Source organism: Chenopodium album, chromosome 7, assembly GCF_948465745.1.
Source record: "Chenopodium album chromosome 7, dcCheAlbu1.1, whole genome shotgun sequence".
In the NCBI taxonomy this organism is placed as follows: Eukaryota; Viridiplantae; Streptophyta; class Magnoliopsida; order Caryophyllales; family Amaranthaceae; genus Chenopodium; species Chenopodium album.
In genome coordinates this window covers 78,330,931-78,358,736 of record NC_137840.1, presented here as the reverse complement: position 1 = coordinate 78,358,736, position 27,806 = coordinate 78,330,931, and the positions used below count along the sequence as shown (strand labels likewise).

The following is a 27,806-nucleotide window of genomic DNA, read 5'->3' as shown; positions in this document are numbered from 1 at the left end:
TTTATACTCTATCAGTAGACTTGTATGTAATGATACACACAAACTACATATTATTAATCAAGTAGGCTTTGATGGTGTGATATTTAAATAAAAGTTGAATAAAATTGGAGATGTAATATTAGGAAAGCTACTGCATTTGACATAAGCTATTATGAATATCCAAACATTTTTTTTTTTAAATTGTAAATAAAAATCTTGAAAGCAGCAGCAACGCATGGCATGAAGTAAATCGATATGATATGGACAAAGTTGTAAAAGTACTCATAAAATATATATTTTGGCCACGTACATAGACATGAGCTATAGTTTTAATTTGTTGAACGAGATCCTAAAAGATTGTGGCATACTCAATGGTACGTAGTATTTGTTTCAAAAAATCTTGGGTGTAAGTAAGTGGTTGATTGGTTGTATGCAAGTCTAATACTCGTTGCAATTTGCTCCTATAATAATACTAGTAGCAAATGTCCAAAGTAACTACCCACTCTAACAAGTAAGACAACACTAAGCATGTCAATCTCTTACAAAATAAAGATTAACTTCATATCAGTAATATCTCAAATGCCACATATTCATCCAATCAATCATCCTTTACAAACATTTTTTTTAAAAACAGAAGGTGGAGTAATTTGTACGAGTATATTGCTACATTTTATTTTATTTTTGTTAAGTAAGATGAAAGACTATTAAATCGGAATTTTTGAGATCAACCTAATTTGGGTGAGGGCTAGACAAATTAGAAGGGTAGAGAGAACAATGAAAGAAAATCCCCTTCTTTAAATTGTCTTTAATGGGAGATAAAACTTGACATCTGATTGAAAATGCTATCTTTTTAACTACACTAAACTTAGCTTGATATTGTAACATTTTTAATTGGATGATTTGAATATGAAAGTTTTTATTCCATGCACTACTAGTACTAGTAGTAAAATAATTAAAAAAAAAAAAAATATTGTTTGAATATTGCAGGCTGTATGAAGATGAGGCCCATTAAAATAAAGCATCTACCAAGTGACTTGAGCCATCTCTGCAAACATGGCTCCAGTTGGGCTCGAGAAGATCTAGTTTTGTCCCCGAACCTGTCGTATTTGGTGACGTATTTTAACTTGTTCCCAAAAATTGTGTCATTTCTTCTGCGATTCTGTTGTTATACCAATCACTAATCGGCCTTTCTACATCACCAAAACATGCCTTCAAGTCCTTTCACTGTCTTTAAATTATTATTTAATGGACCCAAATATCAAATCTGAACACAAATTCTCCAAGTTTTTACAGCATGTTACATTTTTATTACATGGAATATATTTCTACATATGGAGTATACCTGAACAAGATATTAAGTTGGCATAAGTTCTCTGTTAACACGAGTCATTAACACAGTAGCGCGAGAATCACGGTAAGTAAGCAACTGGTTTGACGATGTTGCTGTGATGAAGAGAATTGGTGTTCAAGGATGGAAATGCATGCTCTTCAAATAATGTTGCATTGGTAATGTGAAAGTAGATTTATATATACATTATACTCCAGTGTTGATGTTGCAGATACTGTCACTGACTGAGTGATAGGTCATTCATTGATAGACAGGATGACAAACTGATGTCTTAATAAAAAGAAGAGTATTTAAATCAAGTGAAGAAGATTTTATAAACTTTGATTGCGTCATACAGGCAAGGGTGATGCAGAGTTTGATGAATCAAATCTAGGCCTGCTTGCTATATTTTGGGAGGGAGAAACTGATACTGTCATACTGAAAAGTGAGATAGATAGAATAAAGAAAATGGCTGTAAACTGGAAAAGACCAAACATCAGAGAGCAGAGAGCAGAGAGCAGAGAGTTAAGCGAAGAAAGCATTCAAAGTTGGCATCTCAATTCTCAAATTCCATGGACCCTGGATACCATAAAAGCCTCGCAATACGATTATAAAAGACTACTTGTACCTTCCACCTATTCTTTCAAATTACCCATAACATTTTTATTGCTATATACACAAATTTTACAAACCAAATTAAGCTTTAAAAAACTACTCGTAGCTACTTAGCACGTAGGCGGTCTAAATTTAAGTTTATTACCAGTTTGTCCAACTCTTGATAGAAACAGTTGAGATTGTTTTGTCATAATTACAAATGAAAACAGTAAATATTGGTCGCAAAATGTTTGGAATCCAGATATCCCATTACCTTCTGTAAAAAATTTCATATGCTTAACATTAAGTGCTCACTTTAGCTTTGCCAATGAGATACAAATATATCATGTTTGGACATGCCTATGATACTAGTTTCTCTGTATATCACGAGCGATTTCTACACACTTGCTTAAAAGCTCAGAATAAGCATGGGATCAGGAGCCTATATGCCATGGCAAAAAGAATTGAAAAATAGAGATTCTTTTATGATTTACCTATCATCTAGTATACTTTACAATATGTAATTCACATATATAAACGACTCAATTCTATCAATGCATCACTAGCCTACCCATATATGATGGTAAAAGAATTATATAGACGCATGAAAAATGTGTGTTTTTTTGGCCTTTTGGGCTAACCAAATAGGTGAGTAAGGTGACTTCAGATGCGTGTAATCAGTCCAATAACTCAGGAGAAATTTGGCCAAAGATATCAGGACATGATTCCCAGTTGCCCTGTTCCCTGGCCTCCCAATACCCTCCGACTAATTGATATGTATCAGATTCTTTATCCTTGGCAAACCACCGTGGCTTCCAGCCCCTCTCTTGCATTTTTCGAGCCTGGAATGGCAAGCACAAACAGTTTTTCACTACATCGTCTTTCAGAAGTCTGATCATGAAAGATCGTCCCCTCAAAGAGAGATAACTAAGGAAAAGCATAGGGAGCCAAATTCAATAATTTAACATTGTGATATCAGAAATTTAATTACCTGCCGCTGCCTTTGCTCTAGCCGCAACTTCTCTGCATTTGCCTTCTCATACTCCCCGTTTTCCAGGTACCTCTGGTCGGGCCTTAGCCTAGAATCAGTAGGGGGCAGCTTCTCCTATATTAACAGAAACAAAAAATAAATAATCCAAATCCACAATAAGCACATTTAACCCTCTGAAGATATATTCCCAATTTCGTTAGCTCTCAATAATAATAATAATAATAATAGAAAAAAGTGAGTCATTCAAGGACTTTGCTTTGCAGTATCCATGCATAACAAGTGCTCAGGAGGTCTTGTTTTTTTTTTTTTTTTTTGAAGCAACTCAGGAGGTCTTGTTTAACTAGACTAAGGCGCAGCTCTTAAAAATGAATCAATCTGCAAGATCTAATTCTATTTGAACAATGAAACTAACCAGATTGATCATTCCAACAAATGAGATAGTCCAAGGATGACCTAACTCTTTATGGGTGGGCTCGAAACATTTATATTACCAATCAACAGTAATTTAAGGTAGAATCAGGAACTATAGCACATAGAATTTGAGCAAAATTAAAGAAAGGGACACGGATTTCAGTAGTTACCTTCAATCCAGGAGTAAGCTCATTCAATGTCATCGCAAAGCGAGTTAGATTATATCTGGTTGGGTATCTGGGAGGCTTGCTTCGCCTCCACAATAACCGGGCTTCTGAGACAGCATCTCCCTTTCCTTTACCTAAGCAGTCACCATTTACATAATGCATGCTTTCATCCCACTTCCCAAACAATGTAGCAACTGTTTTCCCATTTCTGTCTTGCACTATACCTTGCACCTGGAAAGCAATCAGATATTTAGAAAGCAGGTAAAATTTTCTTGATGTGTTAAGCATCAACATAAACCTACTCCACTTAGTATTAGAGCAAAAAGGCAACGTCAACCGTCAAAATCAAGATCACCAACTTTAAATAATACACAAATTTACTAGAAACCCAACTCTAGAACAAGAACACTGTACAATTTTAATCCAGGGTATAAATAATTATGCACAGTCCATACATTAACTTTTACACTACCAAGTACTTCCTAGAATCTTAAACACGAGAGCAAGGTATCCAATGGAGACAGAAACAAGTTCACTAGAAATGAAATAGAAGGAAAAACTAATGTTATGCAGTTCTGCTTTAGTTTTCCACATTTTCTAGCCCTTTTTCAGGGCAGAGGACGGTAATGAGCCTGAAGCTTCGGTGTTTTCTATATCAAATCTACCTGATTCCAAAACACAAATGGAAAAGATCTTTCAAATTCATTTAAGTGATTTGATATATTAGTAATGTTACCCATCATAGGTCAAATTATATTAAAACAGCTCCTCACAAGACCCAAAAAAAAAAAAAAAAAAGTTGGTGAAGAGGGGATATCTCATCAAGGTTTGGTTTTGGAAGGAAGAGGGACAGTACCTGTCGAGGAGTTCGGTCAATAATAGACTGCTCCTTGAACTTCAACTTGCAGGAATACTCCCGATTTCCCTGTATACGCATCGTACCGTAGTGTTCGCAATATAGCTTTCCTAATATAAGGTTGTATATGGATGTGGTTACCTACAAATAAAAATTACTTTGTAATTCTCAAATTGAGCATAAGAGAACACTTCATATTAGCCAATATTTGTTTATGAAGCTCACCTTACTCCATTGAAAAACTTCTCCATCATCAAAATCTAAGGTCAGAATTCCAACAGGATCAAGTTGTATAGAGCGGCCCCAAAATTTACTTTTCAAATTGCTGTCACCCCATAATCTCCATCCAGTTCCATCACAATGACAGGCAACTATCATAGGATGATGACTTACCTAGAACAAAATAACAAACCTAACGATTCAGTTTCCTTTTTCTAAAACAATAATTCAGGCTATTATATTTCCAGAACTTCAAGGTCTCAATTCCGAATCATCATAAGAAAACTTACCAAATGAAAGGAAAAGCATTATCCATATCAAAATATAATTGAAAAATAGAAATCACTAATAACATATTAACATGGCACTTTCAGGTGAGAGATAGAAACCTTTTCTGAGAAAAATCGGAGTCCTTTATCAGGAAAATCAGCTTCATAAGTTTCTCCCAACAATGGATTAAATGGCTTACAGATTCGTCCCTCGGTAGAAGCATATCCAGAAACAGCAAACGCAGCTACATTGAGGATTCTCATAAGGCTATTTCCCTGAAATAATCATTTCAACAACACAATCAAGAATAAGAATCTAAATCAGTTCACAGATGTATTATGCGATAAGCACAAAAAACCAATCCTAAGGTTTGAGCCGTATGAAATAGTTGTTAAGCCTTTCTAATTTCTATACAGTACATGCAGAAGACAATTTCTGTTTTCAACTTCCCAACAACAATAGGCCAGGTGGGGAGTACACTAACCTAAATTCACATATCTGAAAAATGACTGGAAAGGAAGATGAGAAAGCATCCTCAAGGGGATCGGATTGAACAAGATTTTCATAAAAGAAATAAAATACATCATAAAACCTCATCTCTGTCCCATTAATGCAGATTGAAGAAATTTGACAAAAGCTGCAATATTTTTGTTTAAAATAGGCACACAACAACAAGCAGAAAGAAAAGGTAGATTCACCAATTGTGGAATTCTGGCAATACGAATAGCATATTTTAAAGGTGATGAAGAAATCAAGATGAGACAAAACGACATGACATAATCTTGAATATTACCTGCTTTCCCCATGCGTTTGCCCTGTCAAGGAGATACGAATACTCCAATTCTTCGAAGCATTTTTGTAGAGAAGAGATTGGTTCATTAAAATAAACAGGAAGACAAACTTTTGTAAGGTCTTTTCCAATATTATCTTTTATCATAGACCAAAGACTAACTCCTTTCTCTTTCTCCTTAGGATCAGGCAATTTCTTACGTCGTTTGACATAAGGAAAGTTAGCTACTGCATCTTTGATAGAAGGATCAACATCCTCCTCAGATTCAGCAGCATGAAAATCATCATCATCCGAGGAAAAAGATGATATCCTCAAATCAGATGCACTGCTTTTGAATGAACTTGATGATAAAAAGTCCCTTGTGTCAAAAAAGGCGTTTTCATCTTCATCTGTGTCTTCCTCTGCAGCATCAGCCCTATCATTATCATCATCAGAATCACTTGGAGTTGCTTCTGCAGGAAGGACAGACACATAATGTGAAAAAAAAAAAAAAAGAAGCAACTACTTTTTCCATTCAGCCATAGCAAGAAGAAAGGGCATTATTAATTAAGCATATAAATTTGGAAAGTATAACCCATCCTCGATTGTGTGCACTAACAAAATTAATTAAAAACAGAAAGCTATTATTTAAGAATGAAAATCACATGATCTGAAAGTGCATTAGACTGTACAGAAAAACACAAGCTAGCCTTTGTTACTCAAATTCTAGAAAATTATTGCAGATTTATATGCCATCAATTACAAGAATTTTCGTAAGCACTGCTAACCTTTCAGTTTGAAACAGGAGCAATAGATAGTAGCCAAAATTCCAAAATATAGAAATTAAATCAGATGATTCAGATCAATACTCAAACAAATTATTAAATAATCAGGAACTAAGCTCAATGTCAGAGCCACAGAGCACAATCCCAAACATGCAATGCAAAGCTAATATCATATCAACATGAAATGGTTGGTAAAGCTGAGATCAAGCACAACTCTTCCAGATTCTTCAAGTACTAAGGAAGGCATCTTGGAGACTTACAAAGATAGAACAACTAACCAGAATAGCTAAACAATGTCAAACATAAAAGTCTTACCACTAGATTTATCTTGTTTTGTTCTGGAGGTCGCCCCTTGCTCTTTTGACTGCTTCTGACTCTCGTCAACAACTGTGTTCTCCAAGTCCACCTTTTCGGTCTACAATAAGGCCAAGTAAAAAAGAAATAATTCTCTTAGAGGTCAGATTTACAGCAAGTATTGTGTATAACTAAGTAATCTAGAAAGCAAGAATAACTTGCAGTATCTTCTAATTAAAATGCAAAACAGCAACTCAAATCTTCATAGTTCAGTAGTTTTGAATTGCTAATGGAGTTGATCTATTCCCTTGCAATACATAATAGGTTATGCATTGAAAAAGTTGCAAATTTGCTAATTTGAGACAAAAGCTTTAGAGACCTTATCATCCATGAAACAGAATAGCGGACTTAGATCAGAGCAACTGTAAATAGGGAAAAAAAAAAATCTCAAAGTGACTCAATTATATATATTTTTTTAATATATAAATCAGTTCAAATGCAACATTTTAGAACTTTGGATAAGTCCATCTTCAATATGCTGTCAGAAGCTGACAATAGGGATACCCAAAATTAAGTCTACACCCTCAGATGCCATTACTGCTATACTGCCTTGATAGAAGAAAAATGCAGACAATTAAACTGTTTAAAAGCAATGGGGAAAAGGAATGCACAAGATGACTGGTAGACGGCAACCAAGGTAAGAGTATTCCAGTTAGTCAAAGAAATTTGCTTCGATGTGCTATCAAGATGCATCAGCAAAAAAGCTGAAGAAGCTGAGCATTGATCAGGGAAACTCAGGTGAAAGCTGATGTCAGTTGGATACTAATGAACAGATTTCACTCATATCATGCATAATAGCTTGTCTAACTTGACATTAGCACCATCAAATCCAGTACTCCACCATCAAACACCCCAACTTGAGTACACCATAGGTACTCGGAAAATGAAGTTATCACCAAATATTCACTTATCACAATTAGTGTACAAAGTTTGACTTGGTTACAAAAACAACTAAATTAGAGCCTGAATCCCCCTTCCAAAAAAAATGATCAGCTTCATGGACCAAAATGTCAAAAATGCATCTCCATGAGTCGCTTAAGTATAATCTTCTCCACCTCACTCATCTGCAATATCATATGATCCCGAAAATCCAATTCTTCTATATCATTTTATACCACTTTCATTCAACTCATCCTTGATTTACCTCTACTTCTTAAAAAGAATTCTATCAACATCTATACAAATCAATAGTTTCCCAGCCACCTAATGAATCCTAAGTCCTAACAGTCTGCAGGTAGTTGCGAAGAATTTGGCAGGGAGAATGGTAACTCCATAACATGAACATATTAAGCTCTGTTTGATATTTTGATGGACAGATAAGTATGTCTGGTGATAATACATGCTTGATTACTCATGTATGCATTTTGTGGAAGTGGAGTGATGATATTGAGATTCCCAGAGCAATGACCTGAAGTTGAATCCTCATACACTTCATCACTCAGAAAATAATCACCCAATTTGGGTTTCCCTAAGATAGATACAATAGGCCAAGTATAGGGCTCATATGTACCTTAGTAAAAATGTAAGCTTAGTCCTGAGATCTAATTAATCTCATGGATTCTTGGCAATCAATTGAACATCATACAATACTACTGTCAAAAAATATTTGCCTTATGTTTAAGAAAGAGATTTCATAATATACCTATTCAATAGATTCAATAATACCTTGTTAATTACAATAGTGGGAAGGCAGGCTATACAATTTATCAGATCAGTGAATACAAATTAGGTAAATCATTAGACAAGAATAACATAACCCAAAATTAATAAAAACTAAAAATCAGTATTGGTACACAGGAGAAACTGAAGAAGAATGCTGAAACCGATTAGCAGGCTGTAGTCTAATTTTGTTAACATGTACCTCTAAATGACGCAACGTATCAATAAGCATCCACTGCTTCTGCTTGAGCAATACAAGTTGATTCTGCATCCCTGCAAACTCAGCCCTCATAATTTGCTCACTGTCCTGTATGACTGCTTCACTGACACCCTCTTGTTGGAGCCTTTGCCTCAGCTTTTCAGTGGAAAGAGCAACATTGTCAATGGGGGCCATCAGCTCACTATTGGACATCCGAGGAAACATATCCTTGACAGCTTGCAGGGCATCCACCCAAGTCATTCGATCCTCACGAGTTTCAGCTCTTAAATGCAGTCTCTTTGTACCAGTATAAATGGAAAATCTCTTGTCATCTGATCTGCTTTCGCGGATTGATGAAACCTACAATAAGAGGAACTTTCAAAGCTGATTTAAATATATCATGAACAAGAAAGCATAGTGCTAATAGAGATAATTCTGGCGAATATCAATAAAGCAAAATAACAACATCCCTGAATTCCTCTCATTAAAGCTGCATTTCCAGTTATAAATCAAAGTAATTGTACTAAAACTTAACTAATCATCATGTCACATCTATTCAGTAACTACCTAAATCATGCGAATACAAAGTACCAAGTACAAACTAACATTTCCCAAATCCAAATACAAAAAAAAAAAAAAAAAAAAAAAAGCAACTTCTGTTCTCACAGAATCTAACAAAGGAAATGGAATTCTGCATACGACATCGATCGAAAAAGCAAATAAAATTAAAATTAAAAAAAAAAAAAAGAAAAGAAAAAGAAAGTACCTTGAGGTGAACCTCACCGAAGGGCTTACGGCGGAGCGGGTTGGAGGAAGAATTGTTACCGGAACGGCGAATTCTGCGCATAGACTCATCGCCGATGACCTTGAAACCCTTCTCAGACTCCAAAGTAAGGGTAATTTTATGAGGACCATGAATTTTATAATAAGAAAGAACACCATCTTGTAGCACAAACCACCTGGGTCTCCATCCTTTTCCATAATTGACCCATTTATACAATATCCCAGATATTCCATTTCCGACTATATCGTTTATCTTCACTTCTCTCTGATCCACCGTCGACAGTTGCTGGTGATTTAGAATACTGCTGTTATTGTTGTGAATTTGATTAGTAGCGTTGCCGATGGTGCTGGCGGAGGTGGTGGCGGTGGCGGTGGTGGTGTTCTCTCTCCTCCTGATCACCGCATCATCGCAGCCGTTAGTATGCGGGGCGTCGGCGGAGGAGAGAGAGTGGGACGGCATTGGAGGGAAGGCAGAGGGTTGGTCGCGATTAGAGATTGGAGAAACGCAGCAGAAAGGATGCATGTGATCCCAAATTTGGCGGAATAAAATTAAGAATATGATCTGACCGGAGTGAAGTAGACAGGCAGTTGCATCATCGGGTTCCGGTTGATGATGATGATTCAATAAACAAGAAAATAAGAGAGACAAACAGAGCGGATCATCTCACTCTGGAAACAGAAACAGATACAACCGGTGATTCGTGAATGGATGGATGGTCAAGTGTTTTTTCGGTTTAAACTTTGTATTATTCAGGCGGTTGGACTTGGAATTGGAATATGCCTTTTATTTTCCTCTTTTACCATCTTCATCACCTCATTTTTTTCAGAATAAAAAAAAATACAATTATACTATCTACTACTCCGTCCAATTAATTGTACAACGATTTAAGCAAATCAATAACAACAAAATAAAGTTATGTTACAAATAATTTGGGAAATGATTTAAATCAAGTAAAATAGATAGTCCCTACTGACTTAAATACCATTTCAAATTTTTTTATTATTCGTTCGTAGTAATTTTTAATATGCTCAACAAGTTCTGTTTTATATTTTTGTTTTGAAAAAATGATCATTTCCTTGATTTAAGTTGTAAAGGTAGTTCTTTTTAATCTTATTTGACTTATTTTTCCTAAATTTATCTTATATTTAACCTTTATATGAACTCAAGAAGTTGTGTGAATATTTTCACTTGATAAGGAAGGGTTAATGATATTCAAATTACAAGTAGAATAAGTTTTAGTAAATTTTGGATAAGTTTATGTTGATTGTACCATTTGCTAGATGCATAGGTGTTGGCTTGTAGGATGACAAAGGGAAGCAATTCAAAGTTTCAATTAGATGGTGAATGACCGGGGTTGTAACTTATGAGAGGGTCAATGCCCATTGTTGCGACGGGCAGGAGTATGGTTGGATACTCACACTACTATAACCAATAAATATTGAAAAGTGAAATCATAATTTTTTGTAGAGAACGAAGAATATTTTGTACTAGTACATGATTTGTTAGTCTCTTTGTAATAGAAGATTGATTTAACAAAATATTCAAAAAGTAAGATCGTTTATACAATATTAGTCATAATTAAATTGGAGGGTAAATTAATCCTAATTAAGTAATATATTCACACAAAAACACATTATACAAAGTATTACCTTGTCAATATCATTGGTTTTATATCATTTAAATAAAAAGTTAGATGACTTGTTAGGTAGTTACTCATTCCTGATTTCTTTGCATTCATACTTCATAGGATGGTTTAGACTTAGTTATTAGCTTAATCATTACGCTTGCTAATGGTTTCATGAGTACAAAATGGCTGCTAGCCTGCTATTCTTTGCCTTTGCTTTCAGTAATCAGATTACTCATATCTACAACAAGTATAACTTCACGGGTTTGGATTTGTTTAATACATTTACACCAAAAAGTATAACGCGCTAATCATCACTTGACTTTAGCTATCGAAATTGAACAAGCACCTAGATTATAAAACTCTTTACTTGAATTTAAAGACAATCTTTTCCAAATTATACTAAGTCATGGTTAAAGAGACACATGGAAATCTTAACTCTACTTTTCTTGGTCATGCCTATACTAGTCTTTGTTTAATGTTGTATTCACCCTTTAGATCCTAGCCAAATTTTCGAATAATATTCTCTCCATTGCCAAACTTGTAATCATATGCATTGAATATTACATGAAGACGAAGGTAGGTACAACGCCCAAGACGTAGGAGTCTTTGGAGTATCGGATACTCCATATATTATATATGTAGACTCTTGACCGTGTTTTGTGTTGTTAAGCTAAACAAAGGAGGGTGATTTAGGATGGAGTAATGACAAGACATGGATCAAATCTAGTACTAGTAAACAAAATGAAATTAGCGAGACATAAAGGGCCGCGGGCAAGAAAAGGGGACAAAAAGCAAGATAGTTACAGTTGAATTGAGATGGTCAATTGTGGGCACAGTGATAATTGCATCTATTTGTAATGTGTAAACTGTAAAGTGATTGTGGAAGGCGAATCAATAATTAATTTATTCATGTGCAACATAAAAAAGAAGATACGAGTATTAGCCAAAACCAAAAAATGATTATTAATATAATACTACGTACGAGTAGTACTTAATACAGTACTAATGATGTAAAACAAAAAAAAAAAACAATGGGAGGAAGAGAAGAGAAGAGAAGGCATCCCTGACAAAAGAAAACAGTTCTAGAAGGCGAATCAGGTTCAGTTGATATGAAGTTTGTTTGATTGATGAAATTGAAACGCTAATACTGGTACTAGCCAACAACAAAGACGATTAGGATCTGATTCCAGGGATTTCTCTCTCTATCTTCAATTCTAGGCTGCTGACTCACCCCTGCCAATTGCCAAACAACAACTTTCCAGCTCAATCTCACTCCTGCAGGCTGCAACATAAATACCATCTACTCCTTTTTGTTAGCTCACCTGTTTCAGGCATCAGCTTCAGCATTCTATATCTCACTATCGTCTTATTTCTAGTACATTTTTCTTGTATTGTACATGTATATTGCCACTCCAGAATTTTAGTTTAGATGGGAAGAAAGATTTGCTGTCAAATCTATATTAAATGTTGCTCTACTTTGGATTATTCACCAAAACTTGATTAATTTACTTGCCAACACATAACAAAGATTTACAATCACAACTGCTAAAGTGAAGCAACAATTTAAAATAAAATTCAGAGATTTAATCACAGAAATTAGTGGTGCCTGGTGCCTGGTGGCTGGTGGGCATTGGGCAACTTGAAATAAATGCATAGGGTAACTGGGATTTGAAAGCAACAGAAGCTTTATTCTTGAGTTGAATTTAAAATTGGTCCACCATTGTGCTACTGTACAAATCCCATGTGACTAAACCAGACCAAGACAAGAATGTCCATGAGGATGAATCAAACTCTTCTTCTTCTGTTAAACAAATTTGTTTCCATTTTTGTCTTACTGCTATCATCTATTTACCCACATTTATATATAATCGTATTATTCATTACTTATTCTTTTTTTTCCGAGGTAAGGAAAACGACCAACCTTAAGCTCAAATTTCTAAAGGCTCAGGCCACCTTCCTCATACAAGTACAACCAAGTCATTTTTAATATAAATAACCCTGCCTTAAAAGGTTGCCTTCTTAATTCTTACCTCCCAATAAAATACGAGTAGTGATTAATAATATACCGAGTATCATGTACGCAGTTGGCAGTTGCATGCATCACCTAGCGCCATTGACATACCAAGTATGAGATACTTAGCCCCACTAAACCTCACTACTTGATCTGATGTGCTGGTCTAGTTATTTGACCAAGTGCTTTACACCAAGTATTATTTGCCATTACCAGATTTCAAGACAACTACCTCACCACCTCACCAACTCAGCTTTATTAATTTCTTTACTTTAGTAGAGTTATTATTAATATTAATTATTATATTTGAGCAGAATGATTTAGACTATTTCAATGATGAGTTAAGTAGTTGGCAAAGTCCAACTAGACCATCCCAAATTGACTCGTAGACGTCTAGAAGGAAACTATGTAAAGCAGATTCTTATGATATTTAATTAAACACTTAATTAAATAGTGAAATCGATTCATTAATATAAAGTCATACGACATTCATTAAAGAACCTTTGCACTACTCCTAAACCTTATAAAAAACATGGTTTAACTATGTGATATTCCACTGTCTATCTATTGTAGAAAAGCCTCCAGCTACTAAGGTGTCCCAGGTACCAAAGCGTGGTTCTATACCTGAGAAAGTTTCTATAAAACTGTATCAAGTATGACCACACCACGCACCACCCCAATGGGAAACAGGATACCCTTCACCTAAAAAATGGACAAATTATCATCATTACTTTGCTAAATATGCTCAAAACCATATTTAAACTCGGGTAATATTGACCTAATATTTTCACCCCTAAGAAAAGCGACTCACTTTTCTCATTACAGAAGATAATGCCTTGTTTTTGGGCCCCTTTCACTTGTAGCGACCTAAAAACAGAAACTTGGAAAAGCAAATGAGTAACTCTTTTAGGTGGGGAGTAGAGTGGGGACTTGAACAAAAACATACTTGTGAAACATACGACGCAAAAGGCAAGAATGGTGCCAAAAGAGTCATTGTCTATGGAACTGGAGGACATCTATCTAGTATCTATGGTGGGAATTTGACTTGTAAATCTAAACTTATGTAGCTGGAAGCTGTGAAACCATCTAACTAGATGTCCACACATTTTAACATCAATATGCGTATGACATGAGAGCTTCAAATGGGTGCCCACAAGATACTTCAAGTCTGCAATACAAACTAAACTGGGTACTACGCCTACTCTTAGGCCTTATCTCAACGCCTATCCCCATCTAGTATCATCTCTTAATATCATGATAATCTAACATAGGAAGCATCATTGTTATATGCATGTTACTCGTATACTCGTATCGTAACAGACTGCCGTCCATTTTTCAATTGGTTTTGGGGCGGGCTCTTGCAGAACAACAGCAAAAGAGTACCCAATTGTTTGAGCCTAACATAATTTTGTGAATATGAGAATAAATTAATGGTCTTTCATAGTCATTATTACAAGACAATATTTAAAGGACATTGAGCCAAACAAAAAAGGATGAGGGAGTACTCCAAACCTCATTAGATATTTAGATATGATTATACAAGTGTGGACCGTGGGTGTGATGAAGTCAGTCACAAATGCTATCTAAGTACTTTATGGACCACCTCTAATTGCACTTCCAGACTGACGGAGTAAATAATTGTAAGCTTTTACTCGTATAGAAAACAGTCAAGTCAGTTCGACAGACATAAGGATAGGGTCAGATCGAACAAATTTGCTTCATGACATTAACTACGGATGAAACTTTGGATCACAAAAATTAAACACACCAACAGCTAATGCAACCAAAGTACCAAATACACAAGCAACTAACCCAGGCACATCCCCCTTGATGTTATTTATTTGTCATTCTGTAACACCAAAACATTGGTCAACATATTCCAAATTGTGGTAAAAGAAATACTTAGTATAATCAGATCTAGATTGAATACAGACACCATAAATCATTCAATCAATCAATGATATCTGACATGCTTCAATAAAAAAAAAAAAACAAACAAACAAACAAACAAATCCGACTCTGAACAGGATTGCACTACTATACACAAAAATAAAAAGGCAACATCTAACATTGTTTTAATTATTTCTTGTTTTTTTTTTTTAATGAAGAAAAAAAGTGGGAAAGAAAACAACCTCATAAATAGCACATGAAAAAGAATGGTAGAGCACTCTTCAACTCAATTTGTGTCTGACTAATCTTTTGAAGAAGTCAAGGCTGCCACGCAGGATAAAATAAAGTATATTAGTCATTAAGTGACAAAACTTAAAAGATACAACTGAATCATCAAATTACAAATTGTTGACGGCAATGTCCACAAGTCTTTAACAATTCATGTAAACTAAAATGGAGAAAATTGGAATAATTGATCTAAAAAGAAGCAATTAGAAATCAGAGGTGCTAATACAGATAAGATGAAATGGTCAACAATAAACGTAGCCGGTCTACCAACCCACCGAAAAGAGTAGCATAATAATTTTGAGGAAAAGATATATTTTGGCACGTCTCTGTACTATAATATGATAAGTTGATAACAATTTACAAGTACCTTCAAATTTTAAATATTATAAATAATTTTGGATTGAAGCCATTATCAAACTTCTCAACCTCTTCCTATTCTTTCCACATGCAGACAATAGGAGATCATGTAAGATTAGTAATAAGACTAATAACCTCCTACATTTTCCTGCCTATGCAAACCCACACAATTGATTCTTCTTTGTAATAATACTCCAATTATTTTTGTCTGTCTAATGCTATTGGCCTCTAATAACAATGACATCAACTTTTATTCCTTTCTTCTAATAATACTCCACTTGTTCTTTGAGATCATCAACAGAACATGAGAATAATAATTAGATTTAAAAATCTTTAAATCTTACATCACTTATAAACTTCTTTTTTTTTTTCAATCCATGAAATTATTTTTCTACAAAAGAGCATATATAGATCTAATACTCCAATTTTTTTTTTTTTTGTTGTATTCCTGTTATTAATAAATTGATGTATAAAGGATCAGTAAGGTGTGTGGAGAAGGGAGATACCTCCTTAACATTCCTTGAAAGAGGATTTGAACCAAAGTAATCAGAAAATTTACATACGTAGCACACTACTTACATGTATCATGGTTCACAAACAACTAAAGGGTATCCTCTCACAATATAATCCTCTGTCAGTCAATGATGCACAATGTCACCGCTTTCACCTGCTTGAAAGGCATTCTGCTAAAGGGAACTGATGCTTTGGAGCAATTGGGAGATTCCCTAGAAATAAAGCGGGACTCTGCTTGTGGCAACAACATGCTATTGGGTATCACTCCCGATTATAAATTCAAATCAATACATTCAGTCAAATTAATTACAGATTATATACTTAATAATCACGAGTATCAAATTATAAATTCAATAGTAAAATATACACAGCTTGAGAGCAAAAAACTACCAGATACACACACACACACACACACAAAAGAGGTGAAAAGTTGCATAAAAATATCACAATGCATGTATCCATAATATGTAAAGGTTAAATAGTCCTCTATAGAATGCGGGAGGCTAGTAAAGACCCATGGAGATTGCACTTCACTTTTGGCCAAGAAGGCTTCCTACCAGTGTCCAATAAAAGTCTCCATGGTGTCACATAAGTTATGGTGATAAGGTGACCGCCATAAGGCCTCCCATTGGTTCTACTCACATCTAAAGCCCAATATCTCATAATGGTCCCATGGGTAGCCTTATCTTCTGCTACATAAATACAAAGCTCTTCATGCTGCAGACAACAATTATCTTCTGAAAGTGGCTAAGAAGCGTAGGAGACTTACAGCAACATCAAAACCGAGTTATGTAGACATTAGTTATAGCCTTTAGCAAGACAGTTAGCATTGGTTTTAATAACATGTATGTAACGTAAGGCCAATGGATTACATTCGCAGGCTTCACAATAAATGTTGACATTTATGATTGGGCAATGGAAGGGTCTATTACTCTATTATTCATGATTAGAGGCCGCAAATTCTGCAAGAATGAGCCACTTCATGTCTATTTTTATTTATGATCATATTATCAATATAGGCTGTTTTAGAGCTTGAAAGATTTCTACTCAAGCTTTCCAAGATGCTAGTAATTGTTCCTTAAAGCCTACTGACAGTTATAATACATCTTGTACTGGTGCCCCGGGAACCCTCCCACAAATTCACTAGTTGTAATTGTTTACTGGGTATTGGAAGATCTTCAAGGGCTTGTTTTACAGCCTCATAAATAGTATGTGCTAGATACTATCTGGATTAGGCCCATCACCAGTAAAGTGGGTAAACTCATCTCAAGTTTCACATCTAAAAGGAAAAGAAAAGGGAAACCTTGGAGAGACCTAATCAGCATAAGAAATCCAAGTCACTGAAAAGTCATGCTCTACTATACAGGCGGACCAATGTCTGGCAATTATGCGGAACAAAAGACTATTCAGTATCAGGAAAAACCAGCTAAGACGTCCTCATTTCATTCTTTCCAAATTGTGATATCTTTCATCTTTCAATGCCACACCAAAAACAGAAATACACTATTCAATTTGACACCTTTGTTAATAATGCAAGAATCCACCTCTTTTCCAAACAAGACTGATAGAAGTGAAGGAGGTAAACTGCAGTGTGGCACCTATAGAGAGCTGCTCCCACACATTCTTAAAGGTAGGCTACTATCGTGAAATAAAGCCATCCCTCAAATGAGTAATACATGTTTATGCTAGGAAAGCATGTACTTAATCAACATTGGAAAAAAAGAAGATCTATGATGACAAACCTATTGCCATCTGGGTGAAGTTCACACATTTGACCATAATCTCCAATTGCCAATAGATATCCCGATGATGTCAATCCCTGTAAGAAAAATCAATATATAGTACAAGAATAGAAAAAAAATGCCAATATATCCAATGCAAATAGCAACAAACACAACGTGTTAGATACTAACACCAAACAAATTTTTAGCGGTATAAGCTGGAATCACATATCAGTAAAGTTATCATTCATCATTTATATCTTGCAATTTTCTTAATGTAAATATTCGAACTAACAATTTTGTTTTTCCCATTATCTTTCATAGATTTTACCGTGCATGCAAAACCATATAAAGATATTGAAGAATTGTTAGTACTAGACCAGGACACATGATAGACATTATCCTTTTATAGACATGTATATGCATAGGCTCATAGCTTTGAAGTATTACCTGAATAGTAGCAGCATTATCCACTGTTTGGCCTTCACGTGTATCCTGTACAATAACTCTTTGTCCACTGCAGTTATAAAACAGAAGAACATCAGGTCAATACAACTGAATTTGTCTGCAGAGAGCCAAGAAACTTTACTTAAATGTGAACTGTATGGGTGATTAAGAACAAAACATAACATGATTCATATCATCAGTTCAAGGAGTTTTTACAAGATGTGTTCTTTAAGAGCAATGATCAGAAATAAAGCCCAATTTTAGAACCAAACACATAGAATCATTCGTACTCCGGAAATTGACAAGGACTTATGTCCCTAGAAGAATCCATTAAGAGATTCAGGGGAATAAAGATATTTATTGAATAAAAACAATCACAAGACTCTTTACTTCCAGCTAAAGATACTCAAGAAGTTGATCAATATGCAGTGTCTCAAGTATTACATTTATACACACTTGACCAGCAGTCTCAATATTGCAACCCTTAAAGCTGCAATCCTGCATGCACCTTAAACTTTTGGAAGATCTATATAGTTCAAATATATATGGTTTATGCCTGATCCCAATGCGAATTTGTGCATCCTGTTTTGTTAATTCATGAAGGCTGTAAATAAAAAATTCCCTCAACCCATTTGTTCATAAATGTAAGAAATAAAAGCTTGCATAGTGCAGTCAAATTCATACTTTAGGCAATAACAACAATTTGCTCCATTGTCTTGTTAAGGTCATCCAGTTAAAACAAGTAAAAGCACTTGCAAAAAAACGTTTGTAAATTATACAATCCAAAACTTCTGAATTGTTTATATCCCCAAAGTAAGTATTACTAGTTTGCTACATACCGCAGGGAAGGCAGGCTTACCGCAGCCCTTAATAACTAAGGGGTATGAATGACCAAATACTAGTAAATTGCGAATGTAATAAAGAAGATAGGGTTATTGAGGCAAAGCAATATAAGACAACCAGTATAAGCAACTTTTCTATGTAATTGAGGTTTAAACAAGATAGGGCCTGCATCTAACCAAGTCTGGTAGTAGAGTTCCTCTAAAGGTTTGAAACCTGAAAGACTAATAGAATGATCACTTTTTATAGTTTTTTACCATTTCTAATAAAGCCCTCCTCTCAAGTATCAACAGAGAGATGAGGGAAGTAAATTAAATCTTACTCCTTGCAGAATGACGCAAATATATACTCACTATAGAATGATTGATACATCATAATTAAGATTTCTTTGGAGCTTTATGCATCATAATTAAATTCAAACTTTTGCCAAAATTCGTGATAGCTCATTAGCACCTGTACTACATAAGCATAAAATAGACAGTGGGCAGGAAAGTAAATAGAGCTAAAAGCTAACTATATATGGATTAAAAAGAGTAAACTTGGTTTACCTTGGCTTAAGAACTGGTCAAAGAAATTCTCAAACTTGTTAAAGAAGGAGGCCAAGATATCTTCTTTGCGTAGCTGGCAGGACATAGAGGCTATTTGTCGCAACCTTGCATTAAAGCAAGTGGTCGGGTGTTTATTATCTACATTTAATCCAATCCCTGAAAGAAAAAACAATGATATAAAGGAAAGAGAAGATGAAAACATAAGACACCCAACAACTAGACTACAGGCACTGTTCGTCCATCCTCCATATGTAGTGTAATTGTGTAAATGAAAACATAAGACAGTCAACAACTACACTTACATTAGCAACATTCACATCAACTGGGGCTCCCGAGATGAGAAAGCCAGGAAAATCAATAAGAGAAGATGATCGGAGTCCATGGCAGAACGACAACTCAAACCCCGGAACATTTATTTTACGAATATTCCAATTAGACAACGAATACCATGCGCCATTCAAGAACAAACACAAAAATGACATAATCCGTACACACTTAAGATTGGATCAATTGATTAATTTCACAAAGAGTTTATCCATCGAAAGAATTCTATAGATTGAAATGATATAATTGAGGGTTGAGATTTTACCTGTTGTTTAGCTTGAGTGATAAATCATGTTTACCGGTGACTCGGTGAGATTTCTCTGTGCATTGTACTAACGTTTGGCAATGCACACAACCAACCTCATGTCCGGAGAAGGCCCCAAGGTTGAATAACTAAATTTTAGATATTCAAGCTGAGTTGCCCACCTTCCCCTAAAGAGCTTTATACTACCTCCATTACATATTATTTGCAACGATTAGACACTTTTTCTCTCTATTTTATGTCAAATCGTTGCAAATAATATGTAACAGAGGTAGTATTAAAACCCTTATAAGATTGTAGTGAACATCCGACTGATAGGTATTAATCTTCATTTTGCCACTTTTTTTTCCAAAAAATATTTTTTTGTGGGCCCCAAAATGGAAAGTAAGGGGAAAAGGCAATAATTGGAAAAACTGGAAAAGTTGTTGAAACAGCCCCAGAAGATGGGAAAAAGGTTTGGAATGGTAGGTGGATGTATTTTTGATACTTTGGTACCTCCCACATTACCCGTACTGCTTGTTTTTTGAGATTGTTTTATACCGGAAATGTGCCAATTGACCCCGGGACATGGTGTTTTGAGGGACAGTATGTGTTAATTGATGATGGAATATGAGATGAGATGTGATACTTAGATTACAAACATGAATAGTACTATGATAATTCTATAAAAGTATAATTAATATTCATAATCTATCAATCGACACATCAATCAACACACATGTGATGGAATAGTTTTATGATTATCCATATTTACATCATATATAACATGTGTTCTTTTTCAATTCCAAACCATAGTATGAAGTCACATCACATCACTATTGTCAAGTCCCATCATACTATGATATCACATCATTATAAATATAATTACATAATATGACATCATTAAATTCATATGACATTATTATTGTCAAATCACATCACTTCAATATACTTATATGACATCATTATTGTCAAGTAATATCACTTCATATGACATCATTATTGTTAAGTCACATCACTTCAATATACTTTTATGACATCATAATATACTTTTATGACATCATTATATTCATATGACATCATTATTGTCAATACTATCACTCCAATATACTTTTGTGACACCATTATATTCCAAAATTTCAAAATAGAAACATAACTCATTCTTGGTACTTTATAGATATCTTTATTGGTGTGTTATGGTTTCAAACCACCTTATATGACCCCGAGAGTCACCCCACGTATTCAGTTCAATTTTCGAAAAAATGTCAAAAAATGACCCGAAATCGTGTATTAGCCTTCGATTTTGGACAATTTTTCACTTTTATAGACCTGAAAATAAAAATTGTTGAGATGCTTCCCATGGACCCTAATACACCCCAGAAGTCCATTTGAGTGGGTAAAAACATCCAATATACCTTCAAACTGTCAATTTACCTGTTTACAACTTGCATCGATTTCATAAACTCGAGGCTACCACGGACATTTATGGCAACATATAATGATCATATATGGTTCCAAACGGCATCATATGACTTTGGGATGTATCCCCTAGTATCTCGAGACTTTTCGACACCGGGTCCGGAAACCTCTGAAATTGGCCAAAAAACGTGTATTATAGCCTTCAATTTTGCCAAATTTTGACTTTTTTTATACCCGGAAACAAAAATTGACGAGAAGCTACCTAAAGACCCTAATACCATCCGGGAGTCCATTTGGGTGGGTTAAACTATCCAATTTGCCTTTAAGCATCCAATTTACCAGTTTCTGTACACACCACTTGTATTGGCTATAAGCTTCCACGGGGCCTTTATGTAGCCGACTTATGGTTGTATATTGGTCCAAACAACATCATATGACCTCGGGATTCACCCCGTAAAATTCCGTGAATTTCTAACACCAGGTCCGGGCACCTACTAAATTGCTCCGATTTTGTGTATTATAGCCTTCAAATTTGGCTTCCATACATCATTTTTTCACCCGACAAGATTACGCATCCAAGTACTTCCATGGGTTCCCAAAGAGCCTTAGGAGTCATGGATGATGCCCAGAACCATCTAATTCATCCTTAATCACCATGTCTTAAGGCAATGATGACATACCCTCAAACGACAAAACTAGTTGTTATTTGTATGCCTTGTCCTTGGGTGCACATGTCTTGTGCATATGCGATACACCCCCTTGCACCATCCCACACCCCACATTTTGACTTTGTCTCTTGTCTCAATCCACTACTTAGCATTTTTTAGCATCTAAGAAGCAACACTAACCTCGTTTTCCAAAATATAGGTGTTTTTAGGGAATAGAGTGGGGGGGGGGGGGGCAGGACGAATAGAAGTGACATAGGGCTGAATCTTAGTGGATCGTGGCAGCAAGGCCACTTTGCCACTTACGATACCCCGTCGCGTATTTAAGTCGTCTGCAAAGGATTCAACCCGCCGCTTAGCTAGTAGGAATTGTTCTTCAAGGCGACTCTCACGGCACATCCACCGCGCGAGCTTAGCCTACGACACGTGCCCTTGGGGAAAAAGCCCCTACTGTAGGACGACAATCGAGCGTCGAGCGCATGCGTCGCTTCTGGCCCGGATTCCGACTTAGAGGCGTTCTATCATAATCCAACACACAATAGCTTCGCGCCACTGGCTTTTCAACCAAGCGCGATGACCAATTGTGTGAATCAACGGTTCCTCTCGTACTAAGTTGAATTACCATTGCGACACTTTCATCAGTAGGGTAGAACTAACCCGTCTCACGACGGGCTAAACCCAGCTCACATTCCTTATTGATGGGTGAACAATCCAACACTTGATGAATTCTGCTTCATAATGATAGGATGAGCCGACATCGAAGGATAAAAAAAGTAACGTCGCTATGAACGCTTGGATTTCACAAGCTAGTTATCCCTGTGGTAATTTTTCTGACCCCTCTAGCTTTAAATTCAAAAGGTCTAAAGGATCGTTAGGCCACGCTTTCACGGTTTGTATTCGCACTGAAAATCAGAATTAAACGAGCTTTTACCCTTCTGTTCCACACGATATTTCTGTTCTCGTTGAGCTTATGTTAGGACATCTACGTTATTTTTTAACAGATGTGTCACAGTCAAAGACGGGGGCTAGTGCCTCCGCCACTGATGTGGCCAAAACTTTGCGCCAGCTACATGGCAAGGCCATGCCTAGTCCCGAGTACGATCTTCCACCTATTGTGTTAGGCAAGCTCATGAGTGTCGGTGTCGAACAAGGAGTGCTACCTGGTTAATCTTGCTAGTAGTCATATGCTTGTATCAAAGATTAAGCCATGCATGTGTAAGTATGAACTAATTCAGACAGTGAAACTACGAATGGCTCATTAAATCAGGTATAGTTTGTTTGATGGTACTTGCTACTCGGATAACCGTAGAAATTCTAGAGATAATACGTGCAACAAACCCTAACCTTTGGAAGGGATGCATTTATTAGATAAAAGGTCAACGCGGGCTCTAACCGTTGCTCTGATGATTCATGATAACTCGACGGATTGCACGGCATTTGCGCCGGCGACGCACCATTCAAATTTCTGTCCTATCAAATTTCGATGGTAGGATAGTAGCCTACTGTCACAGCAAAGACGGGGGCTTATACCTCCGCCACTGATGTGGCCACAACCTCGCTCCAACCACATGGCAAGGCCATGCCTAGTCCCGAGTACGATCTTCCACCCATTATGTTAGGCTTACCTAACAACCATTCGGTCCGGCCCCGTATGGGAAGGGCACCCTTAGACGGCCCAAGTAACCTCTTAACCACACCACCGATGGGACCATGGGCAAGAGAACGATCCATGGGACTACTATTGTGTTTCTGTCAGTTGAGTGTTCACTAGTATTACTTAACAAAATCAATATAAAGCTCTTTAGGGGGCAGGTGCTCACTCATGGGTTGGTGGCCAACCTTAGGTGGCGTCATGGCCAAGGGCCATGAGCGTAGCCTTAGACATAGGATATCCTATGAAGGCTATAACACAATGGGATTTGGCTAAGGGGTTGGCTTGAGCTACGGCTTGATCCAAGTCGGTGCACCATGGCTGGAACTTGTGGCTCAGAATTGCGAGGCTCCAAGAGTCTAAGCATAAGTTAATGTGTGTGTGGTTGATAACTAGAGTGAATCATATTTATAGGGATCACGAGTGGGGGTAGTTACTTGACGGTTACTTGGGTGGTTTATTGGAGAACGTGGGTTGACGGTTACCCGTATAGTGGGGATCATGGGAGACGGTTACCACAAAGTGATTACCGCTCATCAGCTGAGAAGAGTGGGGGATGACATGGCATCCATCCCTTAATTCTAAGAGGGATTGGTAGTGGGATCAAGTGGCGGTTACTTGACAGTGGGTAGTTACCATGTAGTGGGAAGTTAACAAAGTAGTGGGAAGTTATTCCTATTTGGCCAGGATGTGGCCAACCCTTGACTAGTATGAATAGAGGACTTTAGCCTTTGTTGTGCACCAACCGTCTCGCCTCTTTCACCGGCGATGCTCTCCTGGCCTTAACTGGACGGGTCATACTTCCGACACTGTTACTTTGAAGAAATTAGAGTGCTCTAATCAACCCTACACTCTATATACATCAGCATGGGTGTAGACACCTAAAAATGTCTCCCCAAAACCAAACCCGATGATGAACAACCTTTCACCGCCATTATTGGTCGGGTTGAGTATTTAATCTTGGAGTGCTTAAATACATATTTCCATTTCATAAAACCAACCCAACTCCTATCCCATTTCCCAAAACCATAACTTATTTTCCTCTTTTCGTGCCTTTAAACCAAAAATAATTCATTTCGTGTCCTTTAAAATCATTCATTTCGTGTTCTTTTTATAAAACGTTTAATCCAGTTTATTTTGGTCCATAATCTGGGTCCAATGATTTAATAATTGTATGGGGATTTAAAAGAGCTTTCCAACGATATATTATAAGCCCAAATCCGAGTTATAACGAATAAGTTATGGCCAAAATATCAAACTGAGTCCAAACCGAACCTAAGCCCACCTTACCTACGACCCAATGATCATGTGGAGGGTCCAAATGATTTGATCCCATTCCTAAACCAATTAGGATTAATTAGAAGCTTCTAGAAGTTTCTAAAAGATCTTAATTATCCTTTTTGAAAAGATAAGATTAAAGAGTTTGAAATTGAATAAAACTTTGGATTTTTTGACATTTGCTACCACCTAAAATGCCTCACTTTAGATTTGCTACCGTTTTAAAAAAAAAAAATTACTTTGCTACCACCTAAATTAGAGTTTGTTAGAAATCACTACCACTTAACGGAATCCGTTAGGATTTCCGTTAAGTTTATTAAAAAAAAAAGAAAAATTAAAAAAAAAAAAAAAAAAAAAAAACCCAGCCACCCACTGCCACCCCTTCCTCCTGCCGGCGCCAAAAGATTCGCCCGGCGCCGGCGACCTCACCCACGAAGGCCCACCACCCACGAAGCCAACCCCCTCCCTATCCCTCACCCATGAAGCCCCACCACCCACGAAGCCAACTCCCACCGAAATCAGCCCCCCTTCCCGTTACCCCACCGGAATCGAACCCCTCCCCTTCCCCCACCCAAAAACCGACACCCCTAACCCTTAGCTACCAGCCCGAAACCACCCAAACGACTTTTAGGGTTTGCGAATTGGGGGTTTGTGAATTGAAGCTCTGCGAAATTAGGGGTTGTGGTGGTGTTGCAGGCTTCAGCGGATTGGTGGCTGCGAAGTAGGGGTCTGCGAAATTGATGGCGGTGGTGGTTGTGGTGGCGAATTGGGGGTTTGTGAATTGAAGCTCTACGAAATGCGTGCGGTGAAGGTGCGAATTGGTGGTTGTAAGTGAGGGTGGTTGCGAGGGAAGGTGGCTGGAAGGAGAGGAAAAGGGAAGGCGAAGAGTTTGCCAGCGTCAGCTGCCAGAGGGGGGAGGGGCAGCATTGATGGGGGATAGGAAGGTGGCAGTGAGGTGGTTAGAAGGTGGATGGAAGGTGGTTGGACGGTGGTTGGATCTCATAACGGAAATGGTAACGGTATAAGGCATGGGGTAGTGATTCCTAACAAACTCTAATTTAGATGGTAGCAAAGTAAAATTTTTTTTTAAAACGGTAGCAAATCTGAAGCAAGGCGTTTTAGGTGGTAGCAAATGTCAAAAAATCCTAAAACTTTTCTTTTTGAAAATCCTATTTCTATCCGAATTGAAAGACATTCAAAGATAGACATATATTATTTTCGGGCCTCACAGTTTTTATCCAAATTTTATATGGTTGGATAGACCTTGAAATTATCTTTCCAATGATATATTATAATATCAATTGCAAGCTATAATGGAAAAGATATGAATAAAATGTCAAACTCTATCCAAAACTGGCATCGTCTCACTATTTCGGCCATATATTTTATTCTAAAAAATATTTTAATCTAATTCTAATTGGGTTAGATAGTAGACTTCAAGAGCTTTCCAACGATATCTTATTCATCTTATTCCAATTTCTGGATCAAAAGATATGATAAATACAAAAACCGCAAAAACTGCTGTCTATCGCAAGAGCTTTATCCGATTCGAATTCTTATCTTTTCTTGATTCTTCGACCTTCTTTTTCCTCTAGAAATAGAGGTCATATCTCCCTTTTTCAATCATCAACAAGCTTGATCACAAAAAAATTCTTTTCTCCCTCTTTAGCCTTAACACTAGCCTCCCTATTCTTTCATTCCTTCCCCTAAGCACTCCAAGGAGTCCATAATTAACCCGAGGTTTCGTCCTTAAACCAAGGCGTGAAAGGTATAATTGACTGAGGGTTTGGACCAAATCATCTCTACTTTTATTTAATTTAATTGTTTTAATTTGATTTATATTTTTATTGAAGTTACTAACGGTTTATTCATGATGTAGCAATTCAAGGAAACACGGAAATTAAAGTGAGTAATTGATTCACTTAATTACTCTTATTTTTATTCTTGTTGCTAGTATCACGATTAGGTTATTTTATATTTGATTTGACTAACGTTATTATTATTAAATTGCTTCCAATATTAATGTTTATTTGATTATATTTATTATGATTACCATATTGCATGTTTAAAGGGAATATGTAATTGAAAATCACGCCTAATAAGATAATTTGGACAACCGGTTTAGGATCCTTTTTAATCTTGTTGTTTAATTCAAATGATCACGATATTTTAGAATTATGTGTTGCATTAATAATAAACCAATTTAGCTTAATAATAGTTTGGAGAAAATTGAATCTTTGTTTGTATGCCTTTGAGATCGCAGGAATCACTTTTCACTATAAGAATCGAGTAGAGGCCAATACGGGCGAATGTGACTCCATGACTCACTTCGTACGATCATCCCCGATCCTCCTTTCGTGGTTCCGAACCATATGGAGTTATTAATCTCATAGATTATGAATGGGGTGTAACCTTCACGGGTCATCATTGTTGCCTTTCGTTGTCCCTTTATCGTGGTTGCCTTTTTGATCCATGAACGGTTTACAAGTTCCTTAAAAACTTGTTGGCGGCTCCCTACTTTCCTTGTCCCTAATCGTATTATGTCAATTCCCACTTCCTATGAGTGCCAAGCATATTCACCACATGCTTTAACGTAGGCGCATATTCCCCAGTGGAGTCGCC

At 36.5% G+C, this 27,806-nt stretch overlaps 1 protein-coding gene, 1 long non-coding RNA gene and 1 pseudogene across 5 annotated transcripts; all 3 read right to left on the bottom strand.

Moving 5' to 3' along the window:
- Window positions 1–2,187: 2,187 nt before the first annotated feature.
- Window positions 2,188–10,174, bottom strand: LOC145639796 (oxysterol-binding protein-related protein 1C-like). Its single transcript, XM_081691124.1, has 10 exons — window positions 9,347–10,174; window positions 8,584–8,940; window positions 6,684–6,783; window positions 5,608–6,056; window positions 4,934–5,089; window positions 4,551–4,718; window positions 4,326–4,466; window positions 3,473–3,700; window positions 2,892–3,005; window positions 2,188–2,742 (listed from the first exon to the last, which is right to left on the bottom strand). The coding sequence occupies exons 1-10, from the start codon at window positions 9,884–9,886 to the stop codon at window positions 2,578–2,580; spliced, it is 2,418 nt and encodes an 805-aa protein (XP_081547250.1). The 5' UTR covers window positions 9,887–10,174; the 3' UTR covers window positions 2,188–2,577.
- A 4,292-nt stretch (window positions 10,175–14,466) lies between these two features.
- Window positions 14,467–20,357, bottom strand: LOC145638722 (uncharacterized). Of its 4 annotated transcripts, none has more exons than XR_014114693.1 (5): window positions 19,909–20,357; window positions 19,607–19,762; window positions 18,222–18,288; window positions 17,793–17,869; window positions 14,467–15,216 (listed from the first exon to the last, which is right to left on the bottom strand). It is a non-coding gene; the product is annotated as an uncharacterized LOC145638722 (long non-coding RNA). The 4 variants fall into 4 exon arrangements; XR_014114692.1 differs by lacking the exon at window positions 14,467–15,216 and having other exon boundaries at window positions 16,889–17,869; window positions 19,909–19,928; window positions 20,196–20,357; XR_014114690.1 differs by lacking the exon at window positions 14,467–15,216 and having other exon boundaries at window positions 16,889–17,869.
- A 2,140-nt stretch (window positions 20,358–22,497) lies between these two features.
- On the bottom strand, window positions 22,498–23,302 carry LOC145641402 (25S ribosomal RNA; annotated as a pseudogene).
- Between the last annotated feature and the right edge of the window lie 4,504 nt (window positions 23,303–27,806).

Bases quoted from the DNA above. Each gene is read 5' to 3' on its own strand.
- LOC145639796 (XM_081691124.1), bottom strand. From the start codon at position 9,886: ATGCATCCTTTCTGCTGCGTTTCTCCAATCTCTAATCGCGACCAACCC. The intron at 3,006-3,472 runs GTAACTACTGAA...CTGTTAATATAG, and splicing joins AGCTTACTCCTGGATTGAAG to GAGAAGCTGCCCCCTACTGA. The intron at 2,743-2,891 runs GTAATTAAATTT...TTGCCATTCCAG, and splicing joins TAGAGCAAAGGCAGCGGCAG to GCTCGAAAAATGCAAGAGAG.